The following is a 26,516-nucleotide window of genomic DNA, read 5'->3' on the forward strand; positions in this document are numbered from 1 at the left end:
CACACACAGACGCACATACACACACACATACATACACACACACATACATACACACACACAGACATTTGCCGAACTCGACGAACTGAATCGAATGGTATATGTCACTCGGCCCTCCGGGCCTCCGTTAAAAAGTCGGTTTTCAGAGCAATTGCAATACCTTTCTATTGAGAAAGGCAATACTAGTCAGAATATCGCATAACCTTCATATATGGACTTAAGTCCGGGCTCGTCCCACTGTGCGATGGCGGAACAAATGGCGAATTGCAGGTTAAGCTGTGCGTTTAGTCGTGTAGGCAAGACTCAAATCGTTTCATAGGATTCTCGTCCTCTATCACAAGACAGTTATTAGCAAACCGCCCTTATTAGGGCGAATATATAATGGAAAAAGAATTGATGAAGAAAATTCCTTTTATTAACTTGTGTTAAGTTTGTGCTTGCCAATTCTGTATCTTTACCAGTAAATCATAATATAAGCAAATATTCTTCAAATTAATAATGTACAAACTAGAAGTCTTTTGCAAAATGAATGAATGTGGCAACCCTGCCACTAAGCGAAAGCCACCCAAAAAAAATTGATGAAAATATTTTTATTTGTCGTACAAAAGGATGGTCTTCCATCTGCTGCAAAAAGTTGATAAAAGAGATCACCTTGTTTCAGTGCGTATTTGACATGAGCTGCGGAAGGAAAATGTTCGTGTGTGTACGCAGCAGAAGCGAATCGCCGGAAAGGTTCGAATCGTTTCAAAGGATTCTCGTCCCGTATCACAAAACATAGTTACCAGGAAGCAGTCCTTGTTAGGACGAATACATAATGGAAAAAGAATTCAATTAGAAAATTCCATTCATTAATTTGTATTAAATTTGCGCTTGTTAATTCTGTACCATTACCAGCGAATCATAATATAAACAAATATTCACACATGATGCAAAAATCCCTTTTATTAGCTTGTCTTAAATCTGTGCTTGTTAATAATCAATTCTGTATCTTTACCAATAATAATAATAATAACAATAAAAGTAACAACGTAAAGCGTGTGTGCTCTGAAAAATAATGCTATATTGGTAGGTATACATGGTGTTCGCTAGTCATGTCGCATTTTCAATGTCGATGGTCGTGTCTTGTACACAACCCTCTAGCTTTTTTTGTTTTTAAAACTTTTGCTAATTTTACCAAAAAATACCCAATAACTTCTAACTCGCAAGAGATTGACCAATGATCTCTACTGAAAAGATATGTATTTTCATAAGACGAACAACTTTCTTGAACATGCTGAGACATTATCTATGATATTTAAGAAGTAATGTTGAATAAAAACTATACTAGAAACAGAGATTTTTGGTCTTCCGTAAAGATGTTTGCAAAAATATGTTCTTTGACACGACATGACATGACAGAAGACTTCATCTTGTTCTTCATACTTAACAAATGTAGCAAATATAACACTTCAAGGGGGATGAATCGCTATAACTATATCATCAAAATACCGGTCTTAAGTCGTAATAAAACATCCCAGAAGACATCAATGCTGTAGTCTTTACCGTTTTCACGTAAATAATTTTTTGGCGAAAAACACTGTGCAAGGGTTGATAAAAACCGGTCTGCAATGTATAAGAATGGTTTGTTTATGGAGCGGGCAATTTTGATGGATAAAATCTTATGCAATTTTAAATTCCCATAAGGGAAAAATTGGACTGAACCACTTTGTGCATTAAGGGCACAAAACCTAACTTAAATTAAGTTTTATTTTTTGTGTTTCGAATTCATCTCGTCAGTAACTAGCACCATCTGGGTGTCTAGTTAGACGATGTATCTAAACTAGTACCCAAATTAGCACTAGTTAGACACAAAAAATTCCAAACAGTTCACACGACACATGTGAACGTTCAAAGCAACTGACTTGTCCCAAGTGATGTCCCGGGAAGCAAGCACAGAGGCTCAGATTTGCTGACGAGAAAGCGAAAACGAACTCTTGTCTTTTGGCTCGGGAGCCAAACGCCTGGCATTATGCAATCTTAAATTCCCATAAGGGAAAAATTGGACTGAACCACTTTGTGCATTAAGGGCACAAAACCTAACTTAAATTAAGTTTTATTTTTTGTGTTTCGAACGTTCACATGTGTCGTGTGAACTGTTTGGAATTTTTTGTGTCTAACTAGTGCTAATTTGGGTACTAGTTTAGATACATCGTCTAACTAGACACCCAGATGGTGCTAGTTACTGACGAGATGAATTCGAAACACAAAGGATAAAATCTGTTTTTGAACATTCAATTATTCATGATTTGAGAACTAAATTTTGGAACCTGAAACAATTCAATAGCGTGCTATCCGGACTCGTTCTTCCGAACTTCGGAAGATATCTGAAAGACTTCAAGGCACCAAAATCTAATATCCATCCCACTATGCCGTGTTTCCGTACATTCACGGACCACATCAGCTCACAGCACAGAGCAGTCAGACAGTCAGTCAGTCAGTCAGTCGGTGGCATCAACTCTCAATTACCCGTGCACACACAAGCTTGACAGTTCCAGTGAACCTTTCTCCGGTCAAGCGTGCAACACGATGATGAGCTTCGCTACATGATGGTATCGCGAGAGGACCAAATTATGCAACGTTGTATCAATATTTAACTTGCAAATTTACCCTTGCGTGATTACAAACGATTTCAGAACTGAGGCTGCACACGACGACTTTACCAACAGAGTGAGTTCATACGACAACCGACCGACCGGTTCGAGCTCGGGTTGCTACTTCGTTGCCAACCGGGTAGGGTGGCAGTGCCGCCTGTCGTCGTGTTGCGTGCCATGTATCTTTATTTCAATCACTACAATCGTTGTGACGTGTCCATCATCACCGGCGGCATCATCAGCATTATTCTCAAACGGTGGCAATTGTGTACGATATGTGGACTCATTTGGCGTTTGTCAAGCGTTAGGGATGTCTTCTCGTAAATTGGGTCTTTGGCCAGTTCGTTTATCATTGGTACTGCCAGTTATGCTAGGTTCAAATCGTGTTTGTTTCTCCTCGATTCCCTTCGATAAGATCAGACCAATGTAGCTGCTCAGATTTTGTTGTCAAACGAATCCGAAACCGGCTTTCAGGCATCCCCATGTTGTTCCCTGTCAAGTGAATGGAACACGCTTTTCCAATTTCTTATTTGAAACCTTGTTGCGGTTATAGTTGCTATGCACTTTCCGCGCTTCATCGCCCATTACCGTCGCGGCACCAATTTCGTCTTCCCTTCGTTTTACTCTCTTTGTCTAGTCCAGTCGAAACTATGATAGGCACATCTGTTTGATATTGTGGCATGCGCGGCGACTTTTTACACCGCAATAGATACGTTGACTATACGCCTTGCACACATACACCTACACACGGACAAACGTGCGAACCTGGCTACTTCACATCTGACCTGGCTGACAAGCTCGCAGAACACGAGGCAGATTATAACAATGGGCTTTTAAACAGTTTAGTAGATTATAGATTAAGATAAAGGATGCCCTGGGTTTGCGGTTATGTATATCGGTCGCCCTGGTGCTCTGGTCTAAGGGCATACCCGGGCACAACCCCGGAGAGTCGTGATCGTCATGTTATCATCATATCGTTGTATGAGCGATTGCTATTATTAGCTGCTGTTAGGCAGGCAGCCGTGGGAGGGGTGGTGAGGATCCGGACGTGTACGAGCATCGTTAATAATTAAGATCTCGGTTGATGGAGATGACTTCTTTGTTGCGTTGCGGGGTCTGCGCGATGTCATCGAAGAGGATCCCGAACGAAAAGTACCTCCGCAGGGCAGGGCAGGGCTGGTTGGCAGGAGTTGCTTTGTGTGTGTGTATAGACAATGCCATTATTTTTTCATTTGGCTTGATATGGATTGTGGTTGGAATTAATGATTACTAATGCTTTGATGACAGACCCGTCACGTACGTACCGGCCAGAGGGCAATGGTGATAGAGGGAAACAGAGATAGAGAGAGGGTGTATTATACACAATGTGGACATGTTCGAAATTAATTACGCTTATTGCATCAAAATGATGACAAATGTTGCTGCTCGTTGTTTTGGTATATTGAAGCGTTGTACGGTACCAAGGGATGGGTTTACTGGTGCTGGCTAATGGGGCACGTTCGGTTCAATTCTATCAAGTGGACCGTTAATATTTAGGGCAATGGTGAGTTAAGAAATTATATTGCAACCTTTCGGTTTTGTGTGTGGACTCTCGTTTCGTTAGTTTAGTACGACATGTAGGTATCTATTGGAATTGATCACCTCACGGCAGAGGAGAACTTTTGTCACTTGTGACTGTTGTCGAGAAGTAATTTCGTGTAAATTCGGGTACACCACTGCCTCTGCTAAGGCTGACAATATTGTCTGTTGAGTATATTATTCGGGTTTAGTTTATCCGGGCGTTGTGAAAAAAATTCAACTCCCACTCTATTATGACCATTATAATAAATAACAGAACAAGTATTCCTGAATATTAAGGACGCTTTTGACAATGTGTCCTTCCAGTCTATCCTGGAAGAGACGCACTCATGTGTATCTGAATATATCTCGGGTTGGATAAACGCAATGCTTAGTAATCGCATTCTTTACTCGTTATTGAGATATGCAGAGATAAGGAAATTAGGTATCTGCGGCTGACATCACGGTTACGTTCTGTTATCTTTGCTGTGGATCCTGGTTGGCGAAGGCTTGTTGAGGAAGCTCAATGAGCTTGGATTTCCAACCTAAGGGTTTGCTGATGGCAATCATCAATACTAATTACATCAAAACAATCTTCGACTTATTGCAACAACAAGCATAAAGAACTGTCGAACAGTGGTGCCAACAGGTTAAATTATCAGTTAACCCAAGCAAAACTTCGATGGTTCTTTTCACGAAGAAGCGAATAAAAATCGTGGCTCGTCCCTTGCAGTTCTTTGATTCTGGGTTACTGTGTGCAGATCAAATCAAATACGTTGGAGTTGTATTGAATTCCAAACAGAATTCGATTGCTCACATTAAGTTTTGAGTCAAGAAAGCGTGCATGTCTTTCGGGCAGAGCAGACGAACTTTTGGAAAAATCTGGGGTTTGATCTTTTGAAAAGACCTGGGATCTATTGCATTTACACGACAATTGTACGTCCAATACTGTCATACGGATTCTTTGTGTGGTGGCACACAAGGAACGGACCAGTCAAAGCCAAACCATCTGCAAAGAATGGCGCTCTTGACGTTACTGTACTTTCACCACTACGCTGACTGCTGCCTTTGAGGTCCTTCTAAATACCAAACCATTACACATACAGCTCAAACAAGAAGCACCTTCATGTGCAGACAGACTGCAGGTTACCGGGCTTTGGAACAGTAACCATTTTGATTTTGCTACACGATTGTGGTCACAAAAAGGTTACATGGGGTGAAGAGCTTCTTACTCCCAGTGGTATTACAATCACATGTAGTTTTCCTTACAGGACATTCCATGTGAAGATTCCCTCTCGAGAGGAGAGGTTTTCTGGCTACATGGAGGAACAAAAACAAACGCAAGTGGCCTGTTACATGGTTCTCTGATGGTGGGACGTGCTGGTGTTGGTGTCTACTGTCGTGAAATGAAATTGGAATAGTAGGTAGATAGTGTACTGTATTCTAAGCAGAAATCTTCGCGCTTATGTGTGGGATACATGGGCCCTTCAAGAGAGCTTATCCAGCAAAGCTATAAAATTCTTTCGGCTGCAAGGAAGGCCCTTAGTTCAGACAAATCCTGGTCCAAGCGATCACGTGCCGAACTCAAATCGAAGAACTAACCATTATCAAGTCTGAGTGCCCGGACATGCCGGTATTACTGGTAATGATTGGGCTAACGAATTGGCCAGGGAAGGTGCAGCAATTGACTTCGTTGGTCCGGAACTTGCCCTGCCAATTTCGAGAAGTTGGATAAAAGAAAAAATACGGTCCTAGGCTTCATCCGAGTATCGCAATTGTTGGAGAAATCTACAAACGTGTCGCCAAAGAGTTTCTAGAACAGCCATGCCCAGTGATTTCGAGCAGTATCCTATATTTTTCAAAATTCCACTCCGGCATGCTGCTCAGGGCTTTAACCGGTCACTGCAAACACAATTACCACAAGGAAACTATTCAGCGCGCTGAGTCATTTTCATGCGATCATTGTGAATCCGACTACGGAACTTCATATCATCTGATATGCAACTGCCCAACAGTAGCGCAATTGCGATTTTAACTCGAAAAGAAGGGGGGGGGGGGCCCTCTCATATTGTGACAAATGTCAAAGTAAGCTCAGACGCCAAATTTCACATCATTTGGACAATTCTAGACTCCCGCCCACTTCGCTTGAAATTTTTGAAATTGGTACTATGGGAAAATATGGAGGAAAAATATATTAAATGCTATAACTTTTGAAGTGGCAATCAGAAAATTACAATTTATACCTCATTTAAGAAAAATAATCTTAGTATTTGAATGGAGGTATTTCTGTTTCTAGAAAAATACGGGAAAGTGGAGATCTGGGTCATTTTGGCCCCAAAATCTCCTATTTTTAATAATTTTTCTGCTCCGTGATGCAAATCATACATATTTTGCAGTTTTTCTAATGTGAACAAATCTCAGAAATCGTACGGAACCCTTTTGACCTTTGTTAGAATACGAGAAGTTGGGGTTATATGGCCTTTTGTCATTCATATTAAGTTTAATTATTTTCTCGTGCATATATCTCTATTATTCTTCAATCCATTTTCTTAAAATGTAACTTGTTGAACGCGGAAAAGTCTGAGGAATGAAACAAAAATAGAAACGTTACCGGTAAAATTCAGAAACATCAAACTTTTTGATATTACTTCTGCAAATCTATTTTTTTCATTAATTGTCCTAAAACCTCAACTTCCCCTATTTTTCCAGGAATAAAACTTTTCTCATGTGATCCCTAAGCGTATTTTTCACTAAAAGTAGTAAATTAAATGAGAATTTTGTTGTTAAATGGAGTTAATATGAGCGATTTTTTTATAAAAATGTGAAATCGACACTATATGTCCGATAATTTGATGTTTCTGAATTTTACCGGTAACGAATCTATTTTTGTTATAATTTTAAACATTTTCCACGTTCAACAAGGTATAGTTTATTAAAATTGAGTGAAGAATAATAGAGATATATGCACGAGAAAATGATGAAATTTAATATGAATGAAAAAAGGCTCTATAACCCCAACTTCTCGTATTAGGACAAAGGTCGAAAAGGTTCCATTCGATTTCTGAGATTTTTTCGCATTAGAAAAACTACAAAATATGCATGATTTGCATCATGGAGAAGAAAAATCATTACAAGTATAGGATTTTGGAGCCAGTACCCCACTTTCCCGTATTTTTCCAGAGACAAAAGTATCTCCATTCAAATACTATGACTATTTTCTTTCAAAAGAAGTTTTAAATTGTAACCTTCTGATTGTTACTTCAAAAGTTATAGCATTTAATATATTTTTCCTCTATATTTTCCCATAGTACCAATATAAAAAAAATCAAGCGAAGTGGGCGGGGGTCTAGAATTGTCCAAATGATGTGAAATTTGGCATCTGAGCTTACTTTGACATTTGTCACAATATGAGAAGGTGGCCTTTGAGAATTAAGTTTTTTTTGCTATGCTCTAGTGCGAGCACGCTGACTTAGTCATCGGAACGCGTTTATGTTTACGAGATGGTGGCCGTAGGTATGCGGGAGTGATCGCGTTCGCGGTAAGATTTGTACTATCGTTAAAGGTTCGAGCGTTTGTATGTTATTGTGTGCGTTCTTTTTATCCCACGGGTCTCTATATGTCGCGTATGCCAGCGCCTTTGTCGTTTCGTATGTACTAATGCGTTTCTACAACCGTGTGATGGTTTGAACATTCACGTTTGCTTTTGAATAGTATTCCGCATACCATACAAGTACTAATTAGGTACCCTAATCTGTTTTGGGCAGGTGAAAGTAGAGTCTCAATTTTTTCCACTGCAAGGAGAGCTGACCAAGGCCTTGGTAGACTTGACCAAGAGATTTGCATAAAATTGAAACCAAAAATAATGGCATAAAACATGCTGAAATTATTTTTTTTAATTTTTTTACGAGATCCTTAGATACTAGTAAAAATATAAAAGGGATGTATTTTCTTTTTTTTATTTCGACTTATGAGGAATTCCACGAAGATCCGTCCGAAAATCTTTAAAATCGTGACCGACCATCTTAGATTCCAATGAAACTACACGTTTCACCGTCATGCAAGACTAAATATTTTCCACAGGTAATAAGATTATTTTGACTCAAGAGCAACTTTTCAAAAGGACGTAAACGTTTCTACGTGTATGAATTTCAAAATTTTTTTGTTCGATTACTGTATTTTATACAGCAAAACTATCTGAGAACGAGTTACAGGGAATGAATACTTCTGTCTGAAAAAATGGCGTTTAGAATCATATTCAAAAAGAAAATTGTATTTTTGACTGCAAATAGTAAGAATTATAAAAAAATGTCAAAAGTTGTTGTTAGGAAAACTTTTTTATTGAAAGCTTCTCCATGATCCAAATACACTAAAAAGGTTGCTTTTACGTCTTTAAAACGATAAACATTAAATTTTTGACATTTTTTGATGGGGTAACGTGAATAACTTTTAAAAAGAGCATAATTACACGAATTAATTGTTTTTGAAGTAGCAAAATTTCAAATATCTCGAAAACTATCGCATTTTGGAAGATTTTTGTTAAATGCATTTTGATTTTAAATGGGGCTTAGAATTATATTCTGTAATAAAATTACAATTTTGTATGTCAATTAGTATGAAATTTAAAAACATGTACGAAGTTATTGTTAGAAAAACTTTTTTACCGATTTTTTCTCCGTCATGCAATCACAATCAAAATGTTTCTTTTCTCTTTAGGTTTTTGGTAACAAAATATAAAAGAATTAAAAAAATGGGTTTTTTCACAATTTAAATTTTTATCATAAATTTTTGTTTTTTTGAAAAATGACACAACATTTTTTTCAGTGTATATTTTTTTCGGACAGAAGTATTCATTCCCTGTAACTTGTTCTCAGATAGTTTTGCTGTATAAAATACAGTAATCGAATAAAAAATTTTTGAAATTCATGCACGTAGAAACGTTTACGCCCTTTTGAAAAATTACTCTTGTATCAAAATATTCCAATTGCCAGAGAATATCATGGAGATTCTTACAGCGAACAGACCTGCAAAGTTTCGTTCGAATCGACGATGGTCATATTTTGCGGTCGGCCAGTTTCTCATGGAATCCCTCTTATGTACTCACATTTCTTTTTTACTTTTTAACGATATTCAATTAGCTAGATATTAGTAAGTGGAGAAAGTTATGAAACGCAGAGTTTTAGTATTCAAGTGAAGGCATGGATGTGAAATATACAGATCGGAAAACTAGAAGTGGCAGGGTCATTAGAAACAGGCTTCAAGTTCTACAGACTAATCTTCAGTCTTCTGTTGGCAGTAGTCGAGCTTGGGCATCATAACTACGAATCACTCAAGTCTACCAACATGTTTCCTGATAACGACAGACTTGTCCCTCTTTACCGTGTGAACCGACCACGGTTATACAAAACCATTTCACTACTTCATAAGGAATAACAAAAATATATAATGAAATATTTTCTATGAGGAAAGAATTTTTCATTCCAAACTTTTAAAATTGCCTTAAGGGATCGAAACAAGTATAAAATAATATTTGGAAAAAAATTTTAGAACCTAATAGAACACCTGTGTCCTGTTCTACTACCAAATCTTAATTTAGGTTAATACTAACGCTCACTAACACAATCAATTGTATATTCTGACATATATACTTACAATCTCTCCCATTTCAAACGTGCAAACGCTTGTGGCCTTCGCGATAACCTGGTCACAAACGCGAACATTCAATTGCAATCATCCACATATAGTTTTACCTTGCCAACATCAAAACACCACAGTAATTAAGTGATTTTTTAGCACTTATGAGTTTGAACGCGGTCTCAAGCATTAACCAACCGCTCGCGCTATCATGAATCGATCCCGTCTGCAAGTCTCTACCCTTGGTCTTAGCAGCCTAGACTCATGCCTTCAGTCGTACCAATAAAAAAAATGAACGCTCATATTCACAAGACAACACGTTCCATGGCGACAAGACCGGGAAATCTACTGAAACGGGAGAACTCACTCTCTTTTTGCATCTGAAACATACATTAGAAATTAAGCATCATATTCACGGTCCGCGCGCAATCATTTAAGAACACGCGAATATGCAAATTGCCGCAGGGTTGTAGAAAAGAATGTATACACATGAAGTTACATACGCGCGACACAAAAGTTAACATATAAACATATAAACGCTCGAATCCTTCGCGGTCATCCACGCGCACCTGCGATCTCGAGAACAGAATAACGTCTCGGTGACTAAGTGAACGTCATAAACACTTATAAATTCACAAATGCGATGTCAGGAGTGAACCTTCAAACGCCCGTTTTCGCGCGATTATGAATCGGTTATGTCCGGAAGTTCCTATTCCTGGCCCCAGTATAACAGATCCAATGCTTTCAGGTGGACCAAACAAAAAAATGACGCTCAAATCCACTAAACAACAAAAAAAAACTCTTCGCCATCATCCACGCAACCTAGTGCGCGCGTCACTTCCGGAAGCCTATGCTCGGTACCAGAAGTCTATGTCTAAGGCTTCAATTGGACCAATTAAAAAAAGAAAGCGCTCATATCCACTAGACAACACGTTCCATGGCGATATGACCGGGAACTCTAGTGATATGGGGTAATTCAATCCCTGGCAGAATGTGAACCATACATCGAGAACTAAATCAGAATGTCGATCCGCGTGATCATCCAAGATCACACGCGAATATGTGAGTGGTCACAGGGTTTCAAAGCTGAATTTATACACGCGAAGTTATATACACGCGAGCACACGCGACAAACACGTTAACATACGAGCGCTTAAGCCCTTCGCGATCATCCTCGTACACCTACGCCCGCGATCGTGCAAGTATTTTAACACCCCGCTAACAAGGTAAATGTTTTAGTATTTACGAAGTTACAAACGCGGTCTCAAATGTGAACTCACAAAAGCCTGTGTTCGCGCGAAAATCAAACGGTCCTGTCCGGAAATTTTTGCCCTCAGTTCTTGAAACTTAGGTCCACACATTCAGTTGGACAAATCAAAAAATAATGCTCATATCCTCCAGCTCAACCTGGGGTCCGCGGACCCCTTGGGAGGGGGCCGCAAAAAGGTTTCTTGTGGTCCGCGAAGATGAATATCTTTTCCGGGTGGATATTGAAATTTCAAGGTTCTTCGCAACAAACATATTCAATCTTCACAGACATACTTATAGCGACGCCTTCGGCTGTGCAGTAAAATTAATCAGCCAAAGAAAATAAAAGTTCCTGTAAAGCGGGTAAATACAATTTCGACTGATTTTAAACAAATTTGTCTTGAACCTACAGTACATGACGTTGAACTGTTACTAAAAGTGAAAACGGATCTCAATCTCAAGGAAGTGACATACATACAGCTACACCACGTGAGAAACTGTGTAAAGATAACGTTTTAAAGGTTAGCCCAGACAGAAAACTTCATTGCGAAGAACAACATGCAACACGGCGTCGAATATGCCAACGTTAATACCAAGAGCCTGTGTATATGGATGATGATAAAATTGAAGAGCGTCTGCACGACCTAGCGTCGCGAATTGGACAAGAATTCATTAAAATGTTAATGTCAAAATACGGAAAAGTGGAATCCGTTACAAACGATACTTGAGGAAAATTGTTCAGTTGCATTTCCAACGGCGTTGCACAGTGGGACCAGCTCAGACTTGAGTCCATATACGAAGGTTACGCGATATTCTCGCTAGTATTTTTCTCGTATCAGCTGAGCTATCATAGACATTTTTGTAAGATTTTAAGTGGTTTGAAAGTAAAATGAATTTTTGACAGCTTTTTGAAGGGCATAACTCAAGTTTTTTTTTGCATAATTTGATCATAGGAGATACATCCAGTTATTTTCATTTTTCGAAGAAACTACATTGCATCACCTCATAAAAATTATCCATGTGATTAAATTACATCGTAAAATCACCAGAAATAAGTTACTAGTTGGTTTAGTTATTGTGTAGATAACTGTTTGTCGAGAACTTTTATTAAATTTGAACTTCTAATGTGATAACAACAATGACGCCCGTGAATGCCCGCGATCACACTATACTCATTCACTCTATATTAGTTTTGCAAAAACTTGCTATAAGAACTCCAAATTTTAAAAACTGTGGATGGAGACGCATGGTTATTACTGATATTATATTTTAATATGCACTTTATAGCTAAAATAATGATACAATACATGCACAACTTTCAAATAGCATTGAGAGCATGATCTTGGCAAGTTTTACTATTGATCAAGAGAGAGGATCCGAGTGGAAAGTATAGTTTTTTAGGTGGTGGAGGTATTTAAAATATTTAAATTCAGTAAATATTTTCAACCAGTTGAAATATGCCATTAAATGTTTCTGGAACGTTTTTTTAACTTACGCAGTAACTGTCAAATTGAATAAACACAGTTTAGTTCCAGTCATTTAGTAAAATTATTTTTATCAAAAGGGTAAGGGAATTTTCCCAAATAAAATATGACCCTTTTTAAATGAACCATATGCACGAAAAAAAAGGTATTTTGATTTATTTTTATGTAAGATATGAAATAAGAAATCTAAGTAACTTAAAACACATCTGCGAAAAAAGTTCACTAACCATGTGGTTGATTAGGGAATGGTTTAAAAATTAAAGAAAATTAGTTTTCATATCAATTTACCCACTAATTAATTTAACATTCCAAAATTAGTCGAAAACATCTTATTTGATCCGTAAAAACTAAATAAACATTTCTGAAGCATCATAATGAAATGTAAATCAATTCGTTTAAACATGGAAAATAAATTCAGCTTACCATAATTATTATTGAAAAAATCATTATAAAAGACAAAATATCTACTTTTGCGCCATTTTAATAAGTAAAGTTTATTTCTAATATTTTTATAACCAAAAGGGAATTCGACATACAACAATTTCTTTAAAAAAAATTTGAACCTTAGCAACAAAATATTTTGGAGCCATTCTAATGAATTATGGTTTTTTTTAACGAGTGTTAATAGCAAAAACGATTCAGCGCACGAAAATTAACATACAAAAATTTTAAGAATAATTTCGATAAAATATGTATTTTTGGGACACCCCAATGAATAGTTAATGTTTATTTTTAGCATGTTTTAATATCAAAAACGAATTCAGCGTACCAAAATGACGTAAAACTGTTGAGCTAATGCGGCAAAGTTTTGACTTTAGTCCACCTTTTGTTCTAAGTCGGCACACTGTGCGTTGTGTTGCTAAAATGCTGGCAAATATCACTGTGCACCTTCCCTGGTCAGATTCCCACATGCCAGTTCAGTAACCAGACGGCACATTACGGAAAGCAATGATCCGAAATCGCTAAGAAAAATCAACCTTCTACGACCAATACTAAAAACAGCCTTCAACAGTTGATGAAACATCCCTGTACTCACATCGAAATAAGAACGATTGGTATAGTATCTCCAAACCAACAACCAGCACAATGTTAAAAATAGATTAACAACAGAGACCTGTAAGATCAAGGAACAAATAAGAACTTCCGACTTCGAACATCATTAACCGTTATGTGTCCAACAAAAAAACCTTTAATAGGCCGACGTGGGTACCCAAGTCCCGATCAGAAACACAACAGAAATATTTCAAAACTATATATCGCGTTGTTACTTGTTATAATTTTCTCACGAGGGCAGATTTATAGCACAGCTTACTACGAAAATTGCATCATGTTAAAATCTTGTTATATATCATTCTGATCGGAGTACCCACAAATTAAAATGCTCATAACCATGGCTTTCTTTAACCGATTTGGACACTTATAGGTGCTTTGGATTAAGGAACTATTTTGATTCTGTGAAATTAAACCGGAAGAAAGTATCTGGTTCTTGGTAATAATCCGAAGTAATGTTCCAGTGCTAGGCTATGATTTGTAAATTTTAATAATATCCTAGCAATATGAGTATCAGAACTCTTCAAATTGTCTCGAAAGACTGTTATTTTCAGTTACGGGTTATTATCACGCAATTTGACTTTGGAATGACCACTCACAGCACCACGGAAACCTTCTCCGGAATGTCCGCTTCGGGGTCAAATCACCATATGGTTCCAAAACCACGAGATACACTACTGACGCAATTCCAAGAATTCTGATACCCATATTGCCAGTATTCCATTGAAGTTCACAAATAGTATCCCAACACTGGAACATGCTTCCAGAAATACGGATTCCCGGGAACCGAATGAATTAACCCGATTCATGCGTCCTACGGGGTACCTGGGTACCCCGTAGGACAACTAACGGTTAAGTTGAGCAATTACGATTATAATATGGAAAAGCTAAAAAAATACAAATTTTGAGTACTATGCTATATTTCACCCTAAGGAGGAAAATTTGGTAAATACCAAAATTTCTCACTAGGGTGAAAATTTGTTGGTAAAACCAGTCTTTGCACTTGAGGGCACAAATCTTTATTTCTTACACAATTGCGTTTCGGCTTCGCCTCATCAGAAACCGACACTAACTTTTTGTCGGAATAGATTAGCGCCGGCTTGACGCAAATCCCTTAAAACTAAAACACACTTTGTGTTTCAATCGAACGACTGATCAAACGTGATTTCAACATTTTCAAGGCCAAGAAAGAAACTTCCCGTTGGGCAAAATTTTCCATAACCATATCATCACTAATCACTGTTTCTATATCTACTTTATAAGTTTATAATCGTCCCATCCCGAAAATGAAATTGGTCAGATTATAGAGAATATATCAAACTCGGAATTCGTCATCTTGGTTTTCAAGATAGTTCCACGCATCGATTTCCGTCATGGACTCATCAACTCCATTCCGAAAATATCCATATTGTTGAGGTTATAGAGAATTTATTCAAACCGGATGTCGCCACCTTGGGTTTCAAATTGGATTGAGACATCGATTTCCATCATCTACTCGTCAACCACAATTCGAAAGTACCCATATTGTTGAGGTTATAGGGACTAATAGGGACTAATCTTCCATTTCAAAAAAGTAACAGACATCGATCTCCGTCATGTACTCCTCAACCATGTTCGGAAAATACGCTTATTGTTGAGGTTATAGAGAATTTATCTAAACCGGAAGTCGCCATCTTGGGTTTCAAAAAAGCTGCCATCTTCGATTTTAAAATGGCTTTAGACATCGATTTCCATTATGTACTCGTCAAGCTTATTTCAAAAATACTCAAATTGTTGAGGTTATAGATATTTTATCTAATCCGGAAGTCGCCATCTTGGGTTTCAAAAAGGCTTCAGACTTCGATTTACGCCATCTACTCATCAACCCCATTCTGAAAATACCCATATGGTTGAGGGATTCAAAATTGTTTTAGACATCTGTTCCCGTCATGTACTCGTTCACTTCATTCTGATAAAATCGGGTCTTCACTGTATTGTTGAGGTTGTAGAAACTAGACTGGAAGTTGCCATCTTGGGCTTCAAAATAGCTTCAAACATCGATTTCCGTCATCTACTCGTCAACCCCATTCTGAAAATACCCATATGGTTGAGGGATTAAAGACTTCATCTAGACCGTACGACGGCATTTTGGATTTCAAAATTGTTTTAGACATCGTTTCCCGTCATGTACTCGTGACTGTACATTCTGATAAAATCAGGTCTTCACTGTTGTTGAGGTTGTAGAAACTTTATCTAGACTGGAAGTTGCCATCTTGGGCTTCAAACATCGATTTCCATCATCTACTCGTCAACCCCATTCCGAAAATACTCATGTAGTTGAGGTTATAAAGATTATACCTAAACCGGAAGTGGCCATCTTGCATATCAAAATGGCTGTAGACATCGATTCCGGTCATGTAGTTGTCCACTTCATTCCGTAAATACCCTTATTGTTGAGGTTATAGAGAATTTATCTATAACGGAAATCTTGGATTTTGAAATGGCTTCATGGCTCATTCCGAAAATACCCATACTGTTTAGACTTGTCATAGAGAATTTGTCTAAATCGAAAATTTTACATTTTAAAAAATAGCTTTAGACATCCATTTCCGTTATGTGCTCGTCAAGCCCGTTCCGAAAATACTCATTGTTGAGGTACAGAAACTTTATCTAAACCGAAAGTTGGGCTTCAAAATGGCTTCAGACATCGATTTCCGTCATTTACTCGTCAACCCCATTCCGAAAATACGAAACTTTTATTAGTAACCGTTAGTTCAGAATATGTTAAATTGTATACAACTTTTTTCCGCAGAGTAGAGTGGGGTCAAGTAGTGCAGTATTTTTGCGAGCTCGTGCGATGGTAGTATTCGTTGGAAAAGTTATACATCTGGCAATGCATTAGCAATGATTTTATTCCTGGCTGAATATTTTTCGAGCTAAATCCAATAAGGCAAAGGTACTTTTTCATGTTTTCAAAATCGGAGGGTGCGATAGGTCACTATATTCGAGGTTAAAGAAAACAATGTATACACTTAGAAAATCAGTGGTTGAACTTTTATTTGATTTATTTATTTGATTTGATTAACATGCTTGCTACAGATTATTTAAAAATTAAACACAATAAACGCTATCCATTGACGTCATTCGAGTAAAAAAATGAGAAAGTGTTTTTCAGCAGTTGAGTCTGGCTTTGTACTTGCAAATGACTTCTTCGGTGTCTTCGTCGTCGCCAGAGTGTGGAATTGAAGTTGTGCATAACTCCCACAAATCTCTCCGAAGACTTTATTGAACCAAAACACTGCGTATTAGGTGGATTCAGATAAGTTTTTTTATGGTTTTAGATTTACTTTAAAACCGTACTACCTGAGCCTTTGATTGCCGATTGTTTGATCTACTCTAGAAAAGGTCCATTTTTACTAGTATATTGTGATGTTAAACCATGTCAACACCAACCCCAACCCCAACTGCGTATATTAGTACTGAGCTATTTCGATATGCAACCCAAGTGCCAACTGTGAATCTAACAATGTTTCTATTTTTCTTTTACCCCCTTGCAGTACTACTCCGTGTACCCTTTCAAGGACCACAACCCACCGGATATCGAGTTGATCAACTCGTTCTGCAAAGACGTCGATGAACACCTGCAAGCGGACAGCAGAAATGTCGTAGCCGTGCACTGCAAAGCGGGCAAAGGGCGAACAGGTTAGTACCGGCTGCCAAACTCAACCAGATAACCTATAGATACAGAACCTTCTAATCAAAGAATTAATTGCGTCGCTTCCGGCTTCAATTTATTTTTGGCTGACAATCTTGCAATCCATTAGTGATTGCAAATTAGTCGTTAATTTATAAATAAACCAATGAATAGTCCTAATCTATGTTATTTTGCGTGCATAAATATATTCGCTGCTGTTAGGACCATAAATCAATATGATCCTTAATTGGTGTCGAAGAATAAAGTTTTTGTTTACTTTTAGCGATAACTGCTTTGGGCAGGTTCGTTCGTTCCACTGTAGAACTTCAACCCCCTATTTCACTGCCTTCTCAATCAATCTGCATCGAATGTTCAGAAATAGCTGGGGGGCGATACATGCACCCACCAATAACCGTCGCCAAGTAGATTATTAAATCCCTGGCAACAGCGACCGCAAACCGGAATTCCTACCCCAAAGCGGTTTCAGCATTGAGAACCGACAAGCCTTGAAGCCAGTTGTACCAGCCTAGCTAGTTCTAAGCTGAGCTGAACAAAGCCAAATTCAGTATATGGAAGTGAGAATCGTTTCCATGCCACATCACAGTGCAATTGGTTAGAACGACCGATTCACTATCGTAGTGGTCCGGGTGCGCGCAGCTCTAGCTCTAATAGTCGGTGCACTTCGGCGCGTTGAAACACGGAATCAACCGACGGCCTATCGGCTGCATATGGCATTTGAAGTAATTAATTGTGTGCCAGACAGGGAAGTCCCTGTAATTATCTTTCAATGCTGCTGGCGAAGGGAGGGGGTGCACTCTAGGAAGTGATCACACTCATCATACTTTATTGGGTGATCGTTAGTTGCTCGATACCAAGGTTTTTACTCCTATGAGTAGGAGTTCTTCTTTGTGTAGCATTCTTGGATCTTGCCGCACACGTGTGACACGCGTACGACGAATCGGAAGGCCATGTTTTGAAATTGACGAAATCGTATAAAAAATTCCGTCGTCTGAGCGCACATAGAACAAATTGAGCCGATCCAGTAAGGCTAACTCTTGAATAAAGTTTAAATGAGTATAATCGATTTTACCAGCTGAACAGTGATGTTTAATGGTGATGTTCACCCGGAACATGACAGGAAACCACTCTAATCGACACCTTAACATGACAACCGACATCAGTTGCCAAATGCTGCCATTCTAATAAGATTGACGTATTTCGATGTACCAACAGAAAAAAAATAACTTTTCCGCTGTTACTAATTGGATAACGTCACTTTCATTAACCACATATTCTGCTGTCGTTACACAATCTCTATTGCTACCTACCGCTCATTCTATCACCTCCCCTTGCCGCCTGCTACCGAATTCTCTCTGCAAAGATTGACACTTTGAAGTGTACTAGGAACTGTAAGTAATAGTTCGGTGGGACGAGAAAAGACGTATACACGGCAGGCATGTCGGCCGTTGGTAGTGGGCGAGTGTCTGGGTGATGATGGTACAGCTGCACAATTTTGCTGCAAGTGCATACAATCTCGCTAGCTCGTGCGTCTAGCCGGTCACAGTAGCAATATGATGGATGGATGGATGGATGAACTCGGGTGGCCGGTGTACGAAATTGCCTCAACACTGTGTAACCATTAGAAAAAAAAGAAGATGGAACTACCTGTCACACCGTGTTTAATATATTTGGGTACACTTTCTTGAGCGTTTGTAACTGCCGTACCTTGCGTATTTGTTTGTGATTGTAATGTGCGATAAAATTCAGAACAATATAATATAACGATCCTTGAGTGTTGACAATCCTGAAGCAATGTTCAAATGTTTAAAATCTTTTGTTTTTAATTGTAACCCTAATACATTTGAATAGCTGGTGTCCAAAAGATGGTTGAAAAGCCTTCAACACACAGTACACGTCATTGATGTAAAGTAGAAACATCAACGGTCCCAAGTAGCTTCCCTGGGCTATACCTGACGTAAAAGTAAATGTGATCACCTGTAGATCTCCAATGATAACCATTTGCTTTCGATGTGTGAGCAAGGATCGAAACAAACGCAAAAACTATCGTCGGATTTAAATTTCTCCATTTTAGCGATTGTTATATCATGGTTCACTCTATTTGTGTGTGTAAATAATACCAGTTTAAACGCGACGTTACATATTCCCTGTTAGGTAGGATGTTAGACACGGCAGGTTAGTCTCCAGCTCAAGACAGCGCTCAATGAAATTATTCCATGATAGTTAGTATGATCCAGCTTATTTCTTCTTTATGGATTTGAATTATATTGGCGAATTTCCAGCAAGATGCAAAAAATGCCACGGGCAAAAGAGTTCGAATTATTTCGTACTACTTCATTTCATTTCATTTATTTAGTTCAACATCAATTTCATGATAACACTAAATCAACAATTTGCCTCCACAATATTCGATTTGTACTCGTCGGTTACACTCGCCAAATCACGTTCCACCTGGTCCGCCCATCGTGCTCTCTGCGCTCCTCGCCTTCTTGTACCAACCGGATCATTAGCGAACACCATCTTTGCAGGATTGTTGTCCGGCATTCTTGCAACATGCCCTGCCCACCGTATCCTTCCTTTGGTCACCTTTTGAATACTGGGTTCGCCATAGAGTGCAGCGAGCTCGTGGTTGATCCTTCGCCGCCACACTCAGTTCTCCTGCACACCTCCGAAGATCGTCCTTAGCACCCGTCGCTCGAAAACTCCTAGCGCTTGCAGGTCCTCCTCGAGCATGGTCCAAGTCTCGTGCCCGTAGAGAACCACCGGTCTTACAAGCGTTTTGTACATGGTGCATTTAGTGCGGGGGTGAATCTTTCTTGACCGCAGTTTCTTCTGGAGCCCATAGTAGGCCCGACTTCCACTGATGATGCGTCTTCGGATTTCACGGCTCACGTTATTGTCAGCCGTTAATAAGGATCCTAGGTAGACGAAATCCTCCACTATCTCGATCGTAACACTGTTTCCTAGCCGGATACGGTCGTTTTCGGTTCCGCCTACCAGCATATACTTTGTTTTGGACGTATTTACCACCAGTCCGACCTTCGCTGCATCGCGTTTCAGGCGGGTATACAGGTCTGCCACCGTTACAAATGTTTGGGGTATAATGTCCATGTCGTCCGCGAAGTATTCCAATTGGCCGGATTTCGTGAAGATCGTGCCCCGGCTGTTGAGCCCGGCTCGTCGCATCACACCTTCCAGAGCGATCTTGAGTAGTAGACACGAGAATCCATCACCTTGTCTCAGACCCCGTCGAGATTCGAATGAACTGGAAAGTTCACCCCTACGCAGTTTTGTTCACCGTCCATCGTTGCTTTGATCAGTCGAGTCAGCTTCCCGGGAAAGCTGTTTTCGTCCTTGATTTTCAATAGCTCTACGCGGTCGATACTGTCGTATGCCGCCGTGAAATCGATGAACAGGTTATTGGGACCTGATATTTACGGCATTTCTGGAGGATTTGCCGTACGGTGAAGATCTGGTCCGTTGTCGACCGGCCATCGATGAAGCCGGCTTGATAATTTCCCACGAACTCATTTACTTTAGGTGATAGACGATGGAAGATGATCAGGGATAGCACTTTGTAGGCGGCATTCAAAATGGTGATCGCTCGGAAGTTCTCACAGTCCAAATGGTCGCCTTTCTCATGAATGGGTCAGAACACCCCTTCTTTCCACTTCTCCGGTAGCTATTCGGTTTCCCAGATTCTGACTACTAATCGGTGCAGACAAGTGGCCAACTTTTCCGGGCCTAACTTGATGAGTTCTGCTGCAATACCATCTTTGCCAGTTGCTTTGTTGTTCTTGAGCTGTTGGATGGCATCCTTAACTTCCCTCAACGTGGGAGTTGGTTCATTCCCATCCTCAACTGTACTGGCGTAGTCAAATCCTTCGTTGCTTTGGTCATCTGTACCTACATTCTCCTCGCCGTTCAGGTGCTCGTCGAAGTGCTGCTTCCACCTTTCGATCACTTTCCGGTTGTCCATCAGCAGGCTCCCGTCCTTATCCCTACATATTTCGGCTTGCGGCACGAAGCCTTTGCGGGATGCGTCGAGCTTCTGGTAGAACTTCCGTGTATCTTGAGAACGGCACAGCAGTTCCATTTTCTCGTACTTCGCTTCTTCCAGGCGGCGTTTTTTTCTCCCGGAAGAGGGGTGTCTGCTGCCTCCGCTTCTGTTTGTATCGTTCCACATTCTGTCGGGTTCCATCCTGCAGCATGACCGCTCGCGCTGCATTCTTCTCCTTCAAAACCGCTCTGCACTCCTCGTCGAACCAATCGTTCCGTCGTCTCCGTTCCTCGTACCCGAGAATGTCCTCAGCTACGTTGTTGATGGCTGCTTTTACTGTTCTCCATCAGTCCTCTAGAGGGGCTACGTCCAGCTCTCTCTCTCTCTCTCTCTCTCTCTCTCTCTCTCTCTCTCTCTCTCGTCCGGCAACTCTGCCTCGAGGTGCTGCGCGCAGGCAGTGGTGACATCTCGTTGCTTCAGTCGCTCCAGATCGTATCGAGGCGGCCGTCGGTACCGTCCATGATTAATGACGGATAGTTTTGGGCGCAATTCAACCATCACCAGGTAGTGGTTAGAGTCGATGTTAGCGCCACGATAGGTCCTGACGTCGATAATGTCGGAGAAGTGCCGTCCATCGATCAGGACGTGGTCGATTTGCGATTCCGTCTGTAGCGGTGATCTCCAGGTGTAACGATAAGGGAGGCTGTGCTGGAAGAAGGTGCTACGAATGGCCATGTTCTTGGAGGCGGCGAAATCAATGAGTCGAAGGCTGTTCTCATTCGTTAGCTGGTGAGCGCTGAACTTTCCAATCGTCGGTCTGAATTCCTCCTCCTGGCCTACCTGAGCGTTTAAGTCCCCAATGATGATCTTGACGTCGTGGCTTGGGCAGCGGTCGTATTCTCGTTCGAGCTGCGTGTAGAAACCGTCTTTGTCATCATCGGTGCTTCCGGAGTGAGGGCTGTGCACGTTTATTATGCTGATGTTGAAGAAACGGCCCATGATTCTCAACCTGCACATTCTTTCGTCGATCGGCCACCAACCGATCTCCCGCCTTTGCATGTCGCCCATCACAATAAAAGCTATCCCTAGCTCATGTGTGTTGCCGCAGCTCTGGTAGATGGTATGATTACCTCTAAACGTTCGCACCATGGATCCTGTCCAACACACCTCCTGCAGCGCTACGATTCCGAACCCGCGGTCCTTGAGAACATCGGCGAGAACGCGGGTGCTCCCGATGGAGTTGAGAGATCTGCAGTTCCACGTTCCGAGCTTCCAATCGCTAGTCCCTTTTCGTGGCAGTGGTCGTCGCCATTGGTATCGGTTCGCATTCTTATCTTGTTGACTTTTCCCTACAATTGGTTTTTACGGCTGGCTCGCAGGGCTGACACCAACCCCCTGACTTTCCGGAGGACCATAGTGCACAGTTGAGCTTAGAGTCCTTCACTGGCACTCGGACGATGATCAGCCGCCCCTAACATGGGGAACAGATGCTGTTTTGAGCCGCTCTTCCTGGAGATCAGACGCTCAGGCTTGCAGCAGCAAACCCCTCCTTCCCTGTCAGCCTACGACCAAAGTTCCCACTGGGGTTGGGGACCCAATCTTCCCTAAGGTTGCTCGTAGTTCCCGACTAGTACCACAGGGAGGTAGGGATAGGAGTTGCTGGGAAGAGGCTCTGTCTTACGCATTATCCAGCCTTTACCGTACAACTTACCAAATCTGAAACTAAATTCAATTCTCTCTTCATGTTTTGAAGTAGAAATATTCTAACGTTTTAATACGTGGGTCCCATTTCAAAAAATTCTCCGGAGAAATTTTCCCAGCACGTACTAATAACTTTCGTTGAACCGAACGAAATCGCAATATTTTTCTACAATCTAATTAGAAATATGTGCATTGTTTTATATTCAATTTCGCAAAATGTACTACTATAAGGACAAGGAAAATGCGATTGCAAGCCTATTTCAGGCAGAGCCGTCGAAAGGGAGCATCAAAGTGTTCCACCACATACGGGAAGGTTATTTATACAGGTCCCGCGTTTTCGTTTTGCATCAGTCGATGCTCACTTGCCAAACGAGCAACATGTTGACTGTACTGTCCAGACGACACAATAGGCGGTAGATGCTATGGATCTTCGGCAACGTTGGCATACACTTGCTCCTAAGTGATTCAATCAAGTACGGGTACAAACAGAGGTGTCGCGTGTCCGTTTTAATCATTCGTCGTTCGACTACTAAACGAGCCACATCATGGCTATATCATCCGGACGGTACAATCGTTCGTGTACATGCAAAGTTTCAAATCGCACAGCGTTATGAAGAGCGCACGATAAACTTTGAACAGCATGAAAATAAAAAAAAAATCGTAGCATCTATTATTACACGGAAAAAAATCGTGAATAAAGTGCCATTAATTCTCGAATAATCATGTTGTCACGTTAGGAAAACAGGGCAATGAACAAAAATATTTTGCTCTATAATTAGGTTCAACTTCCATTCAGTAACGCCCACACAACGCTTTTATTACTGGAGTTATTGTTTTTGTTTTGTGAATTTCATGTATGGTTTCCGCCTTGTAGATTTTCTAGACGTGGAATTGTTCACCGCTTTATAAACATTATTCATAAAATTAATGGTTGATTCGTGATTTTATTCATGTACTTTGGAACAATATTCAAAATTTGACTATACGTCGTGAACTGGTTCCTAATTTATTATATCTTGAACATGATCTAGTTTTCATGACTGTGAATTTGTTCGTTAAATCAATATTTTCTCGTGAACTATTTCACGACACTCAGAATATTATTCATGAATCCTTTCAATCATCGTGAACTAGTTCATGATTCCTAATATATTATTCGCGATTCAATATCTGTGCTTGTAAAATAGTTCACGAAATCATAAAAACATATCTATACTGGATCATGATTCCTAGCGAATTAGTCACAACTCATCATTCGTTATCGTGAAATAAATTCACAAAATCATGAAATATTAATCATGAAAACATGGACAGGTTCATGGTTCCTAGTATAATAGTCAAACCTGATCATGCGTGACCGTGAAATAGTTCGAAAAGGTATAAACTATTCTTCTTGTATTCGTGAACTGTTCATGATTCTTCGTGCACGATTCACGATCTATTTTGAGTGCTTGTGATCTTTAGCAGATATTCCCAATTCATGCAACTCTGCACATGGTCTTGAAATTTTCACGTGAACTGTTTCACAAAATCTGGATTCTTTCATGAAGTTATGTCCAGCTGCTGGCGACTAGTAATATGTGCGAGCAGCAGGTATAGGAAAACTATTAGGACCTCCAACATCGTTATACATTTAATGAGATTCTCTGAACCGTGTCTGACCAGAAAACGAAAATTCCCAGAGAACCAAAAATACATTATAGACCACAAATCGTGTTTGTGGGTGATTTATGATTCAGTTCATATTGTCACATGTCTCCGAGTAAAAAAAATCCGATTGCAACCAAAAAAAAAATAACAAAGCTCGATAAGGCGAAGTTAAATAACGAATCTCTTGATAAAATTGCTGATATCCTGAATATGAGTCACATTAATTTTGATAGTGAGTTCAAGAATAAAATAACACTATAACGCGCAAATAAATTATGAAAATTAAATTATAAACATAATTCACTCTGCTTGTGAATAAAATATCACGATAGCGTAAATGAAAATTACAAATATCGTGACTATTGTCTTGAAATAATGAACATAAATTGTGCTACTCTGCCAGAAAAATTCGATAGTAAACTCATTATTAAAATATCACGGTACCGTGATGAGAAATTCCTGAAATCATGGACATCGTTTAACTGTCGGTTCTTTTGGTTGATATAGTTTGCACATACCAGTGTATCCCCAAAGTATGAACAAGAATCATGAAAAACACTAAAATGTCCAGGAAACAACCGCAGCACAGTGTTTCCAAATAGGCAAAAACGTGATCGAAATTATTTTGACAACGAAAAAAACGATTTTCGAGCTATAGTGTCTTCAGCAAAGTTTGTCTATAAAATATTCCCCATCTTATTAAAGTATTAGTTTGGTGATTAATCCTCCTAAAACTGAGAAGCAAATTTTTGTTTGGTCATTTATGAAAATAATAAACTATATTCAGCAAAGTTGTAGGGAATATAATAAGAAACAACTTTGCTGAAGAGACTATGTATCTATCTTTTGATTTTAATGACAATTTGTGAGGTTTTTAACACTTATTCATCTAAATTTTTACGACTCACTTAAAGTATCAACGTACTTTCAACAGCGAAAAACTAAGCTAAGCTAAGCTATAAGGTAAGCTATATTAACCCCTCCCCACCTCCTACCTCTCCCCCAATGTAACAACATGCTTCATGCTTCCTTCTTTTACCCTTAAATGTGTGATGTAATTTTTGATTGGCCTTGTAAATGGGTTTTATAGTCATTTTTTGAATATATATAGTTGCATGCAAGAGACAGCATGCGACAAATCGTTATCCCTGGATTCAATAGCGTTTGCTTGAAGTGTTATTTTATTTCAAAATGTTGCTTTTTTGGCACTAAAAATTTCGGTAACTCAACAGATATAAGAGATAGAAATAAACTTATACAACAAAAATTGTGTATTTTCTTATGCCAAATAAAATCGAAATTCTGAAAAATCACCCAGAGAAGTTATGTTGAAAAAAGTGATTTTCAGGGGTGTATCATAGAAAACTCCACAAATGTGTATTGAAATCAAAAGATAGATACATAGTCTCTTCAGCAAAGTTGTTTCTTATTATATTCCCTACAACTTTGCTGAAAACAGTTTTTTATTATTTTCATAAATGACCAAACAAAAATTTGCTTCTCAGCTTTAGGGGGATTAATCACCAAACTAATACTTTAATAAGATAGGGAATATTTTATAGACAAACTTTGCTGAAGACACTATAGCTCGAAAATCGTTTTTTCGCGGTGAAAACAATTTCGATCACGTTTTTGCCTATTTGGAAACACTGTGTGCAGTACCCCAACCAAACACTGGCATGTAACACTACGTATGTTTTGGGCGCAAACTAGTTTTTTGGAAACATAAATATGCAACTTTTGGTTTTTCCCAAAGGAAAAAATGGATCAACCAATTTCCAACTTTGAAAAGTTGGATTTTAATATTTCGTATTCCATTCGTCAGTAGCTGACACCAACTTGCTGCCAAATTGGCGTCATTTAGACACTAAATCCAA

The 26,516-nt window shown here is 39.5% G+C and overlaps 1 protein-coding gene across 6 annotated transcripts in view; it reads left to right on the top strand.

Annotated features, from left to right (window-relative positions):
* The window catches only part of LOC131679043 (transcription factor mef2A), a 297,358-nt gene that overhangs the window by 210,841 nt on the left and 60,001 nt on the right, over positions 1-26,516 (top strand). For all 6 annotated transcript variants that reach the window (XM_058959580.1, XM_058959575.1, XM_058959578.1 and 3 more), the window contains one exon: positions 17,134-17,278. In XM_058959580.1, the coding sequence (XP_058815563.1) occupies positions 17,134-17,278 (145 nt within the window). The remainder of the gene's footprint in view (positions 1-17,133; positions 17,279-26,516) is intronic.

Source organism: Topomyia yanbarensis, chromosome 2, assembly GCF_030247195.1.
Source record: "Topomyia yanbarensis strain Yona2022 chromosome 2, ASM3024719v1, whole genome shotgun sequence".
Lineage (NCBI taxonomy): Eukaryota > Metazoa > Arthropoda > Insecta > Diptera > Culicidae > Topomyia > Topomyia yanbarensis.